The sequence below is a fragment of the Vicugna pacos genome, chromosome 22 (genome assembly GCF_048564905.1).
Source record: "Vicugna pacos chromosome 22, VicPac4, whole genome shotgun sequence".
NCBI classification, from domain to species: domain Eukaryota; kingdom Metazoa; phylum Chordata; class Mammalia; order Artiodactyla; family Camelidae; genus Vicugna; species Vicugna pacos.
Genome location: NC_133008.1, coordinates 23,577,952 through 23,592,345, shown reverse-complemented (window position 1 = coordinate 23,592,345; position 14,394 = coordinate 23,577,952). Strand labels below are relative to the sequence as shown.

At 51.4% G+C, this 14,394-nt stretch overlaps 1 protein-coding gene across 2 annotated transcripts; it reads right to left on the bottom strand.

Annotated features, from left to right (window-relative positions):
* Positions 1 to 3: 3 nt before the first annotated feature.
* On the bottom strand, positions 4 to 9,648 carry ILVBL (ilvB acetolactate synthase like). Of its 2 annotated transcripts, none has more exons than XM_015251246.3 (16): positions 9,498 to 9,648; positions 8,822 to 8,966; positions 7,390 to 7,591; positions 7,146 to 7,273; positions 6,912 to 7,050; positions 6,708 to 6,819; positions 4,115 to 4,214; positions 3,885 to 3,982; positions 3,639 to 3,775; positions 2,525 to 2,659; positions 1,438 to 1,552; positions 1,179 to 1,348; positions 1,031 to 1,101; positions 877 to 948; positions 593 to 698; positions 4 to 465 (listed from the first exon to the last, which is right to left on the bottom strand). In XM_015251246.3, exons 2-16 carry the CDS (start codon positions 8,954 to 8,956, stop codon positions 287 to 289), a joined length of 1,899 nt encoding a protein of 632 aa, XP_015106732.2. In that variant the 5' UTR covers positions 8,957 to 8,966; positions 9,498 to 9,648; the 3' UTR covers positions 4 to 286. The 2 variants fall into 2 exon arrangements, with proteins under 2 accessions (XP_015106732.2, XP_072803597.1); XM_072947496.1 differs by having other exon boundaries at positions 9,417 to 9,518.
* Between the last annotated feature and the right edge of the window lie 4,746 nt (positions 9,649 to 14,394).

Sequence of the window (14,394 nt, the reverse complement as noted above, 5' to 3'; positions counted from 1 at the left end):
GGATGAGTACTTGGGCTCACATAGACCAGAGGTGTTTTATTCAGTGTGTGAGAGAGAAGGGGAGAGAGCACAGTTGGGCCCACAGAAAAAGGCCCAAGGGCTCTCCAGTGCTGCCAGGGAGCCTCCCTGAGCTCTGACCTCCATTAGTCCCTCCCTGTCATCAGGGAGGATTGTAGAGTCACTGGGCCTCATGGGATAGGCCCAGGGCAGGCAAGGATGAGACTCCAAACCAGCTAGGCACAGTCCAGCGGTGGGAAGGGAGCCAAGGGCACTGACCCACAAGACCCTACACGGCAATGGAGCCATCTCGGAAGTCCGTCCTCCCGATGAGGATGTTGACAACAACCGAGTGGCCATCTCGGCACTGCTGCTGGGCATCACGCAACACCTTGATCACCTGATCCTCACTCTCTCGTGAAAGCAGCAAGCCCTGGGCCCCCAGTCCCATGGCTGCCTTGTGATAATCTAAAAGGGGAGGTCAAGTCAGTTGGTGGCAGAACCCCACCCACCAAACAGCCTGCCCAGGAGAGGAACTGACCCTCAGCCAGGCCTGAAACAGCTTCCACCTCCCCATCCTTCCCAGGCCCCTCACCAGTGTAAGCCAAGCCACAGGCCACATTGCTGCCCAGAGAGGGCACTTGCTCCCGAGAAATCTGAGTCCAGCCAGCATCATTCCCTATCAAGGCGATCACTGGGATCTGCAGGGAGAGGATGAGGCCAGGCCGCTGCCTTCAGTCCCAAGGCTTGGCCAGCCATAGGACAAAGACAGGGACAGGACCTCTGCCAGATAAACAGCTCCCTTCCCAGCCCACCTCACCCCTGATGACATCTCCCAGAACCCCAGGCTCTGAGCTTCCCTTGGGTCAGCCCAGTCACCTTGTGTCTGACGAAGGTGTCAAATTCGATGAGGCTGTAGCCAAAGGCTCCATCCCCAAAGAGGCACCAGACCTGAGGAGGTACCAAGGATGGTTGGGGTGGCTCACAGCCTGGAAAGCAGCAAGCCTCCTGCCCCCAGTGCACTCGGACTCACCTCAGCATCCGGCCGACATAGTTTGGCCCCAAGTGCAAATCCTGCACCAACCCCCAGAGTCCCGAAGGCCCCTAGGAGAACCAAGAGCAGATGGGTATGAAGGGGCCGAGGATGGTGCAAGCTGCCCCAGGCATAGGCCCTTCCTTACCAGGATCAAGCCAGCGCAGGGGGCCACGGGGCTGCACCAGGTGGGCGGCAGTGCCCACGAAGTCCCCACCATCGACCACCAGAACTGAATTGTCGGGCAGAGTCTCCTCCACCAGCTGCAGCACCCGCACTGGGTTAAGGTGCTGGGCCACGGGCATCAACGCCTTTTCCCTGTGACGGAGCAGCACAGATCAGCGGAGCCAGCAGCACGGCCTGCTGGGAACCCACGACCCCCCAAGCCCGCTCCAGCCAGCCCGTACCGAAAGGTCTGCTTCTTCTGGTGGTCAGCCTGCCGAAGCTCCTCTGCCCAGTCTGAGGCCCATGTCTGGCCCTGAAGGCCCTGCACCAGCTTGACCACGAAGGAGCCCACGTCTCCTGGGGAAGGAAGAGGGCACAGCTGCAGGGAGGTGGCCTCCTCCTGCCCTTCCAGCAGCAGAGGCCCAAAGGCAACAGGCAGCCAATGGCGGCATCTGAGGCAAGAAGGCAGGCCAGGGGAGCTCCTAGGGCAGAACAGGTGAAAACACACCCCGGAGCCCACCAGAATCAGGTTAGGGCAACCAGGGGGACAGGGAGAGCGAGGCCGAGGAAGCGAGGTTTAGGGAGCACAAAGCAGGTTAGAAACTCACACCAGCTTCATTTCCTGCCTTCCCCTCACACCCCAGAAGACGTAGTCCTGTCAATTGTGTCTCTGAAACATGTCACTGAAAACACCTCCAACCTCCAAGCACGTCTCTAAGTGCAGGCAGGCAGAGTGCTTACAGAGTGAACAAATAAACAAGCCAGTGGTGACGTATTTTTCACCATCTCCATTTCAGGCATGGTCACACAGAGGATCAGAGAAGTTGAGTTTCTCGTCCCTGTCCATCCCCACTCCAGCCCTCGTCGTTTCTGTCCTGCACCTAAGAGCCCCCTGCCTCCACCCGGCCCCCTCCAACTTGCTGCCCACCAGTTGCTACAGGGGACCTTGCCGAACATGAATGCACAACGGTGCCACTTCTCTGCTTGGCCGAGTTCCCTTGTCGCCTACCCTGTAGGATAGAGTCAGCATCCTCAGAACACTGGGCAAAGCAGGGCATGGAAAGGTCATGGGAGGGGACTGCACAGGGGAGGAGGGGCCGTGACAGGACAACAGAGAGCCCTCAGGGCAGGCTCTAGAGGCAGCGCACACATGCACATCCCCGGCCTTCCCTCTGGTGCACACCCTACGACTTGTTCACATAGAAGCACCCATCAGTCTGAGAGCCAAATACATGTCTCTGGCCAACTGTGTGCCCCCTGCTGCAGCTCAGGCCAGGTGGAGAGGGACCAGGAAGCGCTCGTTATGTGTGGGGGCTGTTAGGGACTCACCCTGCACAGCCTCCTGGGGCTTCCAGAACATGTCCGAGTTGATCAACATCTCCTTCCGGTTACGGTTGACAACGATGATTTTGCTGCTGCGGCTGAAGACACGGCCATAGGACAGGCGGAAGTCACACACCATTCCTGCGGTAGTGGACAGGGGGTGAGGTCTCAGTGGATGAAAGGCCAGCATCCTGGGGAGTGCCCACCACCTTACTTAATGCACCGTGGTAGACTGAATGCAGAAAGGTCTCTGTGTACCAGTGTCACCAGCAATGAGGTTTTGCAGCTCCCAACCCCTTGATCCTCGGCAGGTCTCAGGACGTGCTTTGGCCAACAGGATGTCTCAGAAGTGATGGCATGCGTTCCTGAGACCAGGCTTCAAGGAGCCTTGCAGCTTCCTCTCCCTCTCTCTCTCTCTCAAATAACCTTGCTTCCCCAGCCCTCCAAGTTTCTCATCATCCACCAAAGTGAACAAGCCCAAGCTAGCCTGCTGGATGATGAGAAATACAGAGGAGGAGGTAGGGAAGAGTGAGAGGATTCACTTACCCAGCAGAGGCCACGCTAGCCCAGCATACAGCCAGACAACCCCCAAGTGTCCAGAGCCTGGGTCAGCCCAGCCGCCTTCCTGCCTCCTGACTGCAGACTCAGGAATGAGCACCACCAAAATGAGAAAAACGACCCCCTAACTCCCACAGGAGGTTCTTGAGGAACAGTAAGTGCATTTTAAGCCACTGAGTTTAGGACTGGATGTTACAGAGCAGTAGCTAACTGATACAACTATGGCATGTCTGGCAGGATTCAGAGCACTTTATGTAAAAACATATACACTGTAGGTGGACATGCTGTGTCACTGCTGTGTAACACGGACAAATGCGGTCCCTAAAGGGCTGCAGGCACCCACGACCTGTGCATCCTCCTTTGTGCAAAGCTGGGTGACAGCACACAAGTGTAGCCTGAGAGTTTACCTGGATTTCAGGTCCGGGAGGGGGTGGGGTGAGAGATAAGAGGGTGGACGATTATGAGGCTGGGGTGCCCGCCGGGACCCCACTAGGAGGGGCAGGGTTACACAGGGACATGCCTAGAGGGAGGGAAGGGACGGGGTGGGTAGGATGAGGCCCACCTGCTAGGACAATGACATCTGCCTTCTTCAGGGCGGCGCTGCGGTTCTGCCAGATGTGAAGGGGGTGGTTGCGACCCAGCAGCCCCCGAGCCATCCCCCCCAGGAAGCAGGGAACGCCCAGGGTCTCCACAGCAGCCCTAGGGGTCAAAGCAGAACAGAGGTGAGTGTGGCAAAGGGCCTGCCCCCCATCCCAGGGCAACAGGGGACCACAGATCTGACAGTAAGGGCAAGGCAGGGGCTTCTCACCGAAGTTTGTCTGCAGGCGTCGGGGGCAGCACGGCCTGGCTCCCGAGCAGCATAAGGGGCCTTTTGGCCCGGCTCAAGATCTCTACACAGTGCTGAACCTGGAGCAAAACGTGGGGTTCAAATAGCTGACCCGGAGTCACCATCAGCCCCAAGATCACAGCCCCAGTAGTGACTCAGGAAGAAGTCATTCTGCAGGTGGGGTCCCTGGCCAGGGAAGAGAGGCAATTCACCTGCTGGGGGGAAGCCTGGGGGATGTCCAGTGGCAGGGGCCCCTCAGGCTGAGGCTCCCAGGCTCCTGCAAAGAGGTTGGCCAGGTGATTCTCTAAGTACCTACAAAGGGGAGAGAAGATGCAGTTACCAAGAGTAATTAGCAGGGTTCCAGAAGCTGAAGGAGAAGGGCCAGGAAAGAGATCCGGAGGGCAGTAGGACAGGAGCAGAGGTGGATGAGCAACGGCCCAGGGACAGCTAGACTCCGGCTGAGTGTCCAGTGGCCTGTTTCCCCTCAGAAGCTTCTGGTGACCACCCCAACTGGACACAGTCCCTCAGAAACAAGTGACACCGGCATGGAGCACCAGGATCCGGGCCAGGGGCGAGAGGTCAGACAGAGGTGGGCTTGAGCCCTGGCTCTGCTGCTTCCTGTGTGACTTTGCACAAGTGACTTAACCTTTCTGAGCTTCCTCCTCTATAAAATGTAAATGAGAACATCTCCCCCACAGTTCAGTGATCTATCCACTCAGGACACAAAGCACCTTGCAAAATACTCAATTGATGGGAATTGGTAACATCGTCCATCCTCTTGCCTTTCTCCAGCCTCTGACATCTTTCTCACTCGGTCACAGGGTCCTGACTTTCCTTGAGGCCCTGTGCAGGGCCCTGGAGACACACAGATTAAATCTGGCTCACCTATGCCCTCGAGGAAACCCAACGCAGCCAAAAATATGCAAGTGTGGGCGCTGGCTGGAACTAGGCAGAGCCTGAAGCCTCTATTTCTCTTCTGAGGAGGAGTAAAGACTGCAGAAAATGAGAAGAGGCCAAGGCTAAAAGGCATAGGGAACCCTCACATGGAAAGTAATGGCGAGGCATGAGGCAGCCGGGCAGGGAGCAGAGATGGGACGGCCCAAAGAGAGGAGGAGGAGAAGTGGAGGAGGTTGAGGGGTGGAGTCAGGGAGGCCAAGGAGCAAAAAGGCTGTCACAGCCACAGGACAAAACTGCTTCAAAATTCAGCCTACCTGATATGGTCGGTGACCACTTCCTATGTGTTCAGGACTCCTGAATCCCCCCCCTCTATTTCTGGTTCCCTAATCATGTTGGCGGAGGGCTGGGAGACACCTTGCCTTACTCTTGATGTGACTCTGGACACAGCCCTGTTCTTATTTAAGATAATAATCATTAGTTCTTTTCTACTTCACCATCTACGTTCTACTATCAAAATGATCTCATTTCATTCTTCGCAGAATCTTAGTCTAGAGAGAAAAGTGGGCAACGTTGATGCATTTTACAGATAAGGAAGCTCGGGTTGAGAAGGGTTTAATCACAATACCTGGAAGTCAGATCATTGTGCTGTACCCTTCACACTCACACAGTATGTCCATTTCAGCTCAATAAAATTGGAAGAGGGGGGAAAAAAAAGAAGTTGAATCATCACTTCAAGGTTATCACAGCTAGTTAGTGGCAGTCCTGTGATTTGAACCCATCTCTCTGGACTTTCATGTCCCTCACTGGAACACAGCTCTGTGGATAAAGCCTTGAAGCCTCCTCCAGGCTGAATCCTAGTCTGCCATTAACAAGCTGGACAACTTCATGCAAGTCATTCAGCACCTGGATCTCAGTTACCCAATCTATGAAATAGGCATAATACCTCTGAGCCTTATTAACTCAAAGGGTTGCCATAAAAGACACGTGAGTAAACTGGTTATTTCTTGAGCTGGCTCTCAAAGCACTTCTCACATGCCCCAGGGTGCAGGGACCTGTCTGTCCTGTTCACACCTATGCTGGTACCTAGAACTTAGTGGCACTCATTAAATATTTGCAAGTGGAAGGCAGAGGGGTGACGACAAGCAAAGGGGAGGGACAGAGGGGAAGCAGGAGGAGAACTGATTCTCCTTCATGTGCCCTGTTTCAGCCAGGTTCACCTCAGTGGTGACCAAAAACAGATCCCTTTCACATACCTCTGCTCAGGCCATGCCACTACCTGGAACAATTTTCTATATTACAAAGCCCCCACTTGAAATCTGAAGCTCTTCCAGGAAAACCATGGAGCTTGTCCCAGGCCAGCCCCACTGCTCTGCTCTCTCTGAGATCCTGGCCACTCACCACTCACAGCTTCTGCCCAGATCCCAGGCCACCATCCCTTCTCAGCCCAGTGACCGCCACATCTCCTCCCTGGCTTCCCAGCTCCCACCGACCCAGAAATCCACTCTCCAGCAATAGCCGGACAGAATATAATAAAAACCTTAAGCACAGTATCCGATGCCAATGCTTAAGGCCCTGTAATGCTCCTCAATGGATCGCAAATTAAAAACCAAGCCCCAGGTCCACCCAGTGGCCCCCTGCTGGCTGCTCTGAGCTCAGCCCTTGCCCCTCTCCCCTTTGCTCACCTGCTGCTGCTACATGGGCCACTGTGCTTTCCCTATCCACCAAGTTCATTCCTGCCTCAGGACCTTTGCATATGCTATTCCCTCTATCTGGAATGCTCTTCTGTGGCTGGTTCTTCTTAATTGATGTGCGGATCAATGAATAAGTCAAAGGAGGAATAGGTGCTGGTAGGAGGTTTCAGGAGAAGCCAGGCGATAGGGAGGGCAGGGGAGGTAAGGAGCTACTTACCAGGAGACCCCTCGACCTATGAGGCCCTTGGGTGGCTTGGCTGGCACCATCTCCTTCTGAACCATGAAGTATGGGTACAGCACATCAATAGGCAGTTCCACAAACACTGGGCCTGCATGGACACGGAGAACACTGAGCCTGCTGTGCCTCCTGGCTCCCAGGCCCGAGGCCTGACCGCTGCCCAGCCCCTGCCCTGCCACCTACCTGGGGTGCCTGACTGAGCAGCAGCCATCGCAGCCCTCAGGGTTGGGATGATATCCCGCACCCTCCGCACAGAAGCACAAAACTTGCAGAGTGGCCGGAACAGGGACATCTGATCGATAGCCTGGAGCGCACCCCGGTTCTGATGGAGGCAGGAGTCCAGGGAGTCAACACGTAAATTCCAGGCTCCCTGGGGCCCCTGCCGCCACCACCCCCCCCCTCACAAGGATAGGGCACCTGCAGCAGGGTGCTGGCAGCCCCACCCAGAAGCAGCACTGGGGACTGGGCCATCTGGGCATTCTTCACTGCCGTCACTGTGTTGGTGAGGCCGGGACCTGCCGTCACTGCTGCCACGCCCACTGTCCCTAGAACACAAACCCTGTCACAGCTGTGCCCACCCTCCTGGCCACCACAAAAAACTCCTGCCCCTCAAAGACATCCCAGTCTGACCAGCCCCTAGCCCTCTCCACTCCGCACTCACCAGTCAGGCGGGCCACAGCATCCGCAGCAAAGACAGCTGTGACTTCATGGCGGGTGTCCACCACGCGGATGCCCAGCTTCTCACAGGCCACCAGCAGTGGGGAAATGTGCCCGCCGACCAGCGTGAAAACGAACCGCACACCATGGGCCCTGAGCACGGCTGCCACATTCTCCCCGCCATGCCGGATGCTTGCTTTGTCCACCTGGGCCCAAAGAGGGGGAGGAGCAACACTGTCAAGGACCAAGGCAAGAGGACTAGGGCAGGCGGGGAGAGGGACGGTGCCTCTCCTCCAGGAAGGCAGGCAGGCACAGGGGCGAAGGTCAGGGGAAGCTCAGAGTTGATTAGGCACGTATAATACTATACACCATGCCCAGAGCAGGACACGTTATCTTACCAGATCTTCTTAGCATATCCTTTTACAGCTCCGGAGACCAAGACTCGCCTGAGCAAGATTCAAAGTCCCATAGAAGCAATGCTCTTAAAGCACTGCACCCTGTCACACTGCCTGCCTAGGGGATGGTGGAGCAATCAGGGAGAGACGTAAGGGAAGATGGATCCACAGAACCCAGGGGAGTTTGGCCGGGGCCATCTGCTGGGACTCCAGGCGGCATGCCCTCCAGTATCTGGGTCTTGTAACGTGACTGTGGGCTCCAGTCTACCAGACTCCTTCCCACTCACTGGGCCAGGCCCAGCTGCCCAACTGCCAGCTGCCATGTGCCCGGCACAGAAGCAGCCTGCTATTACCGACAGTGCTGGGCCTCCCAGCCCCAGCTTCTGCATAGCCCTGCACACCCGAGGCCTTTGCCTTAAATCTCCACGAGTCCTCAAGGCTAGTGGCAGCCTTACTTCCGGTTAGAAGAGGAAGAGGGGAAGGGGTCGAGGTTGCTCCAGGCGAGGCAAGGAAAGACTAAAGAGGAAGTCTGGGTAAGTAGTTCAGAGCTAGGTTTGTGGGGTCAGCTCTTCCCCAAACGGGTCACCGAAAGCAAGCTACCACACGACCTCTCTAAGCCTGTTTCCTCTTGTGGAAAGCGAAGACAGAAACAAGAGCATCTATTCAGGGACGTGTTGGGTACATGGGGGAAAATCCCTAAAGCGTTCAGCTCAGCAGACAGCAACTGTCACAAAACTGTCATGGCCACATTCTCTGGTGCCTGCCTTCGGCACTCTGACCTCACAGTGTTAGTGAGCACTGCTCTGTGAAAAGGGCTCGGGGCCCCTCAGGAAGGGGGTGGGCGGGATGTCGAGTGCCCAAGCAGCTGTACCTTCCCCGCTATCTCTTCCTAGAGGCAAAGTCCAGGGCCCTGTAAGCACAATAGCGACAGGACCGTGGATTAGTTCGGCCTCACTTTCCCTGCCTGCAAAAACGGGTTGGCTGGTAAGAACTCTGGACATCCACTCCTTTGGCTGCCCCCGGCCCTGTATTCCCCCGCACCTTGTGCATCAGCTGATAGAAGAGCCCCAGGTGGTGCGCGGCGCCCAGCAGAGCGGCCATTAGCGTCCCGAAGGCCAGGAGCAGGAAAGAGGGGAAGAAGCCCCCTGCAGGGGAGGCGGCCGTGGAAGTCTCCATGAGACAGCACCTAAGGGAGAAAGGGTAGTGCCAAGACCTGGGAGCGACAATTTTATCCAGAGAAGGGCACGCCCCCCTCTCTCAGCCTGGATCCTGGGCCACGCCCCTTACACGTTTAGGCTCCGGGCTAGGCCACGCCTCTCGGGGACCAGGCCACGCTTCTTGCAACGCCAGGACGCCCCCCTTTATGTCACCACGACCAACTAAACTGGGCTACCAAAGGTCAAGGCGGCGACAATGCCTCAGAATAGTTATTTTCCCACTTACCTGCTTCTCAATGGATCGGCGGAAAGTCCCGCCTCTCTTTTACATCAAAGATCGGAATCTCAGCCCTCGGAGTGAGCCCACCCCACGCCTACGTCACCAGAAGACCCGAGGCCACGCCCCCAAGTTAGCACGCGCGACCCTCTCCTTCAAGCCAGGAACCGCCCCGTCGCGACCGCCCGAGCCCAGGCCTGACCCCCGACCGCGGGCCGCGAGTCGATGTCAAGTCGCATTAGGATGCTTCTCCGACCCCCGGGGTACTTCAACATTCACCTACAGGAAATGGCGCTGACTCCGGAGGAATTCGGCGCTCTTCGTGTCACGTGACTGGCCGCACGGCCTGAAGGGGCGGGGCCTGGAACCTGTGGCCTTGCCCCTTTTGCCCACTTGGATCACCGGCGCCCCGCAGTCCGGGCCCGACGCGCGTGCGCCGAGCCGTAGCCAAGCGCCAGGAATCCAGCACCTCCTATAAGAGCACTGTCTCTACTGGCCGCCTCTTGCACAGGCCCCCCTCCCCTCTCTTCTCATTGGCTAGCACTGCAGCCTTCACACCCTTCTTTACAGGAGGCCACGCCCCTCGGCTCTTCCAGTAGCCGGGACCCTCGCGGATCCGCCTTCCGCGGCTTTTCGTTGGTCCCACGTTGCAGGTCTGCAGATTCCGGGCCGTCCAAGCCCGGCCGCCTTGCACACAAGCCCCTTCACCTCTGCAAAGGTAGAGGCCCCGCCCTCTCTCTCGTAGGCCCGCCTCGGCTGTTGCCCCCACCCCCTTAGGCTTTGCGGGCTTCCAGCACCCTTGGAATTTTCCCTGCTCCCAGTGCTGGGGAATGAACGCTTTGAGTGGTCCCTGGTTTCAGCCTGTGTTCCACCACATTACAGCTCTCTGATACCTGGAAAATGATCTCCCCATCAGTAAAGGGGAAGTAATCTGGTACCAAACGCCCTGCTTCCCTCCAAGACAAATCCTGCCACTTCTACACCGGCTACCATCCCTTGTCAACTTCTGGGATTTCCCTCCGAGGATTCCACCCCATCGCTAATTTTATTTCCTGTTGAATCATTCCTAGGTTTTCATTTCACCCGCTTTAAAAAAAAAAAATTAAAACAAAAAAACCTTCGTTGACCCCACGTTCTCCGCCTGTTACTGTCCATTTGCTACTCTTTTTAGCAAAATTTCTCCAATGAGTTATCTATACTTGCTGTCTCCGTGAGCCCTCCTCCTATTCCCTCTTGAACCCACTCATACCTGCCACTCTGTGAGAGCTGTTCTGGATTTTTCCAACAATTTCCAAACTGGTCCCTCTCCCCACTACCACCTACCACCTCAACCCCACTCTCCCCACCAATAATTAACAGGGTAAAATGCCAACTTCCTAGAAGGGACTTTTAGGCCCATATAAACACCCAGAGCCAATAGTGAGATAGTGACTATTACCTGATGTCAAGCACTTACTATGTGCAAGGGGCTGTTCTATGCCCTTTTGAGATGTTAACTCATTTAATCCTCACAAGAGCCCTGTAAAGGAAATGTGTTATCAATATTTCCATGTTATGGATGAAGAAACTGAAACACAGAGAGGTTAAGGAACTTGCCCAAGGTTGCACAGCTTTGTAAGAGGTAGAGGCAGAATATGAACCCAAGCAGTGCTGCCTGGGCCTCCAGACTGGGAGCACCTTAACAATGGGTACTACGCTTCAACCACCTGGCTCCCCCATGCCTATCACAGGGTGTAGTGTTGGGCCCACCCAGGTCCCCCCACACTTAGTTGGATTTTATCCTAAGTGAGTTGGAAAACCAGAGAGGACTTTGAATAATGGAAGTTACTCGAAACCTGCACATGATTGTTCACTGGGGCTTTATAGGTAATAGCCAAAAACTGGAGAAACCAAAATGTCCCTCAATAGGTAAACAGTTAAACTGTTCATACCATAGAACCCTGCTCAGCAATAAAAGGACACAATGTGGCAACACAATAACTTGGGTGAAACTCAAAATAATTATACTCAGAGAACAATTAGTGGTTGCCAGAGGCAGGGGTGAGGGAAATGGGTGAAAGTAGTCAAAAAGTACAAACTTCTAGTTATGAATAAGTCCTGGGGATGTAATACTGTACAACATGGTGACTACAGTTAACAATACTACATTGTGTATTTGAAAGCTGCTAAGAGAGTAGATCTTAAAAGTTCTCTCAAGAAAAACAATTTATAACTAAATGAAGTGGTGAATGTCAACTGAATGTATTGTGGTGATCATTTCACAATAAATACAAATAATAAGTCATTATGTTGTATACCTTAAACTTACACAATGTCATGCATCAGTTATATCTCAATAAAACTTGGGAGGAAAGTATTCTCTATCCACAAGCTCAAAAAAAATTATGCTGAGTGAAAGCCAATTTCAAAAGTTTACATAGTATATGATTCCATTGATATGATAGCCTCCCAGTGACAAAACCATGGTGAGGGAGGACAGATCAATGGTTGCCAGGTGATAGGGAAAATGTGACTATAAAGGGGGCAGGTAGCACAGGGAGTTTTTTAGGGGGATGGAGCTGTTCTGTTCTCAGATTGTGATTATGGTGGCATGAATTAAAATTCATTGAACTATAGACAAAAAAATCTACTTTACACTATTTACAATAGCCAAGCCATGGAAACAACATAAGTGTCCATCAACAGATGACTGGATAAAGAAGATGTGATATATATATATATATATATGCAGTTGAGTATGGAAAAAATGAAATATTGCCATTTGCAGCAACATAGATGAACCTAGAGATTATCATATTGAGTGAAGAAAGACAAACAGAGAGGGACAAATATTATATGATATCACTTTTATGTGGAATCTAAAAAATAATAATAATTTTTTATAAATTAGTTTTGTAACTAATAATAGTTACAAATGAACTTATTTACAAAACAGACACAGACTCACCGACATAGAAAACAAATGTATGGCTACCAAAGGGGAAGATAAATTGGCAGCATGCGATTAATAGATACACACTACTGTATATAAAATAGATGAACAACAAGGATTTACTCTATGGCACAGGGAACTGTATTCAATATCTTGTAATAACCTTTGATGGAAAAGAATCAGAAAATATATATATATATATGTAAAAACTGAATCACTTTGTTGTATACCTTAAACTAACACAATATATTGTAAATCAACTATACTTCAGTTTTTTAAATCTACTGTATGATGCTTTAAAAATAAAATTATGTAATTTCATACATGTGTGTATATAGACAAGTATACATACTCACTGCTAGGTAAATAAATAATTTTTTTAAAGATACAGTAGCACCAAAGTGAAATTTTTCCTTGAAGGAATCAGCAGCCTCGAAAGATAATTGGGAAAGGGAATAAATTTCTGCCTGTATAATTCAAAGGTTTCTTTCATGCCACATGCAGAAAACATTACCATTAAGATCTTCACATTTTGGGAAACAGCAAACTTACCAGACCTTCATATCCTCATCAATCCTCATAGTTAGGTGTTTTAGAGAAAGCATAGGATCTGAAAATGTCAAAAAGGGAAGAGATCATCAAAGTCCTTTCCTCTGATTAATGACCCCTGGGACACAGAGGATGAGCTTGGCCTGCAAAAGACCATGACTATCTGGCATATAAAACAATGCCCCAAGGTTGTACCATGAGGTCCTCAAAATCATACCAGCACAAAATGAAATGAGAACACTTCAGAAATAGTGATGGGGAACAGAAGCCAGTGAGAAGCCTCCCAGAGGGCAGAGCCAAGAGCCTTGGAGGACAATTGACAAAGAACTTACAGTGAGGCAGGAGTCTTCCCAATGCCTGCCTAACTAAATGTTTTCACTGCTAAGTTCAGTGACTTTTGTGTGTTTCCCACACCCCTACTGAAGTCTTTTGTTTACTATGGCTTTAACATTTGTTTTGCATGTAGATTAGAAAGGTTTTTTGGGGTTTGTTTGTTTGTTTTTCTAATTTGTAGGTCGCCAGGCCATGAGAAGGCATTCCAGGGCTTGAAGGACAGACGTTGTATTTCAAACAGAATGCTCTGAATGGATGACTCATTAGGCTGTGTCCTTGGAGAGGATGCTATCTGTTGGAGGAGAGTGTGGCGGCTGTGTGGCATTTAGTATAGTGGTACCAGTCCTTCTGGTTCCACTTGTCTAGGAAGATGCTGTCAGATCTTTCAGCGCCAAGATATTTACCGGACAGATTAATCTTTCTCTTCCAAATATTGACTGCCTCTCATAGCCTCACTTTTTAAACTCTAATTGTGGTAGACTGCACATTACATAAAGTTGGCCACCTTAACCGTGCTTAAATGTGCAGTTCCATAAAGTGTTAAGTACATTCACATTGTTGTGCAACCATCACCACCATCCATCTCCAGAACTGTTTCATCTTGCAAAACTGAACCTTCATAGCCAAGAAACAACTCCCCAGCCCCTGGCAACCACTATTCTACTTTCTCTCCCTGTGAATTTGACCACTCTAGTCACCTCATATAAGCAGAATCATACAATGTTTGTCTTTTTTTTTAATTGAAGTATAGTCGATTTACACTGTTGTGTTAATTTCTGGTGTATAGCATAGTGATTCAGTTGTACATATATATACATATTCCTTTTCGTATTTTTTCATTATAGGCTATTACAAGGTGTTGAAAATAGTTCCCTGTGCTATACAGTAGGACTTTGTTATTTATCTATTTCACATATAGTAGTTAATATCTGCAAATTCCAAACTCCTAATTTATCCCTCCCCACCCACTGTCCCTCTGGTAACTATAAGTTTGTTTTCTATGTCTGTAAGTCTCTTTCTGTTTTGTAAATGAGTTCATTTGTGTCTTTTTTTTTAAGATTCCACATATAAGTGATACCATATGGTATTTTTCTTTGTCTTTCTGGCTTACTTCACTTAGAATGACGATCTCCAGGTCCATCCATGTTGCAGCGAATGGCATTGTTTCATTCATTTTTATGGCTAAGTAGTGTTCCATTATATATATACAACCTCTTTATCCAGTCATCTGTTGAGGGGCATTTAGGTTGCTTCCATGTCTTAGCTATTGTGAATAATGCTGCTGTGAACATTAGGGTGCATGTAGCTTTTTGAATTAGAGTTCCTTCCGAATATATGCCCAGGAGTAGGATTGCTGGATCATAGG

Excerpts from the sequence above, each read along its gene's own strand:
- ILVBL (XM_015251246.3), bottom strand. The coding sequence starts at position 8,956 with ATGGAGACTTCCACGGCCGCCTCCCCTGCAGGGGGCTTCTTCCCCTCT. Across the intron at positions 7,051-7,145 it reads CTGCCAGCACCCTGCTGCAG|AACCGGGGTGCGCTCCAGGC; the intron begins GTGCCCTATCCT and ends TGCCTCCATCAG. Across the intron at positions 1,553-2,524 it reads GCCCCAGGAGGCTGTGCAGG|GAGACGTGGGCTCCTTCGTG; the intron begins GTGAGTCCCTAA and ends TTCCTTCCCCAG.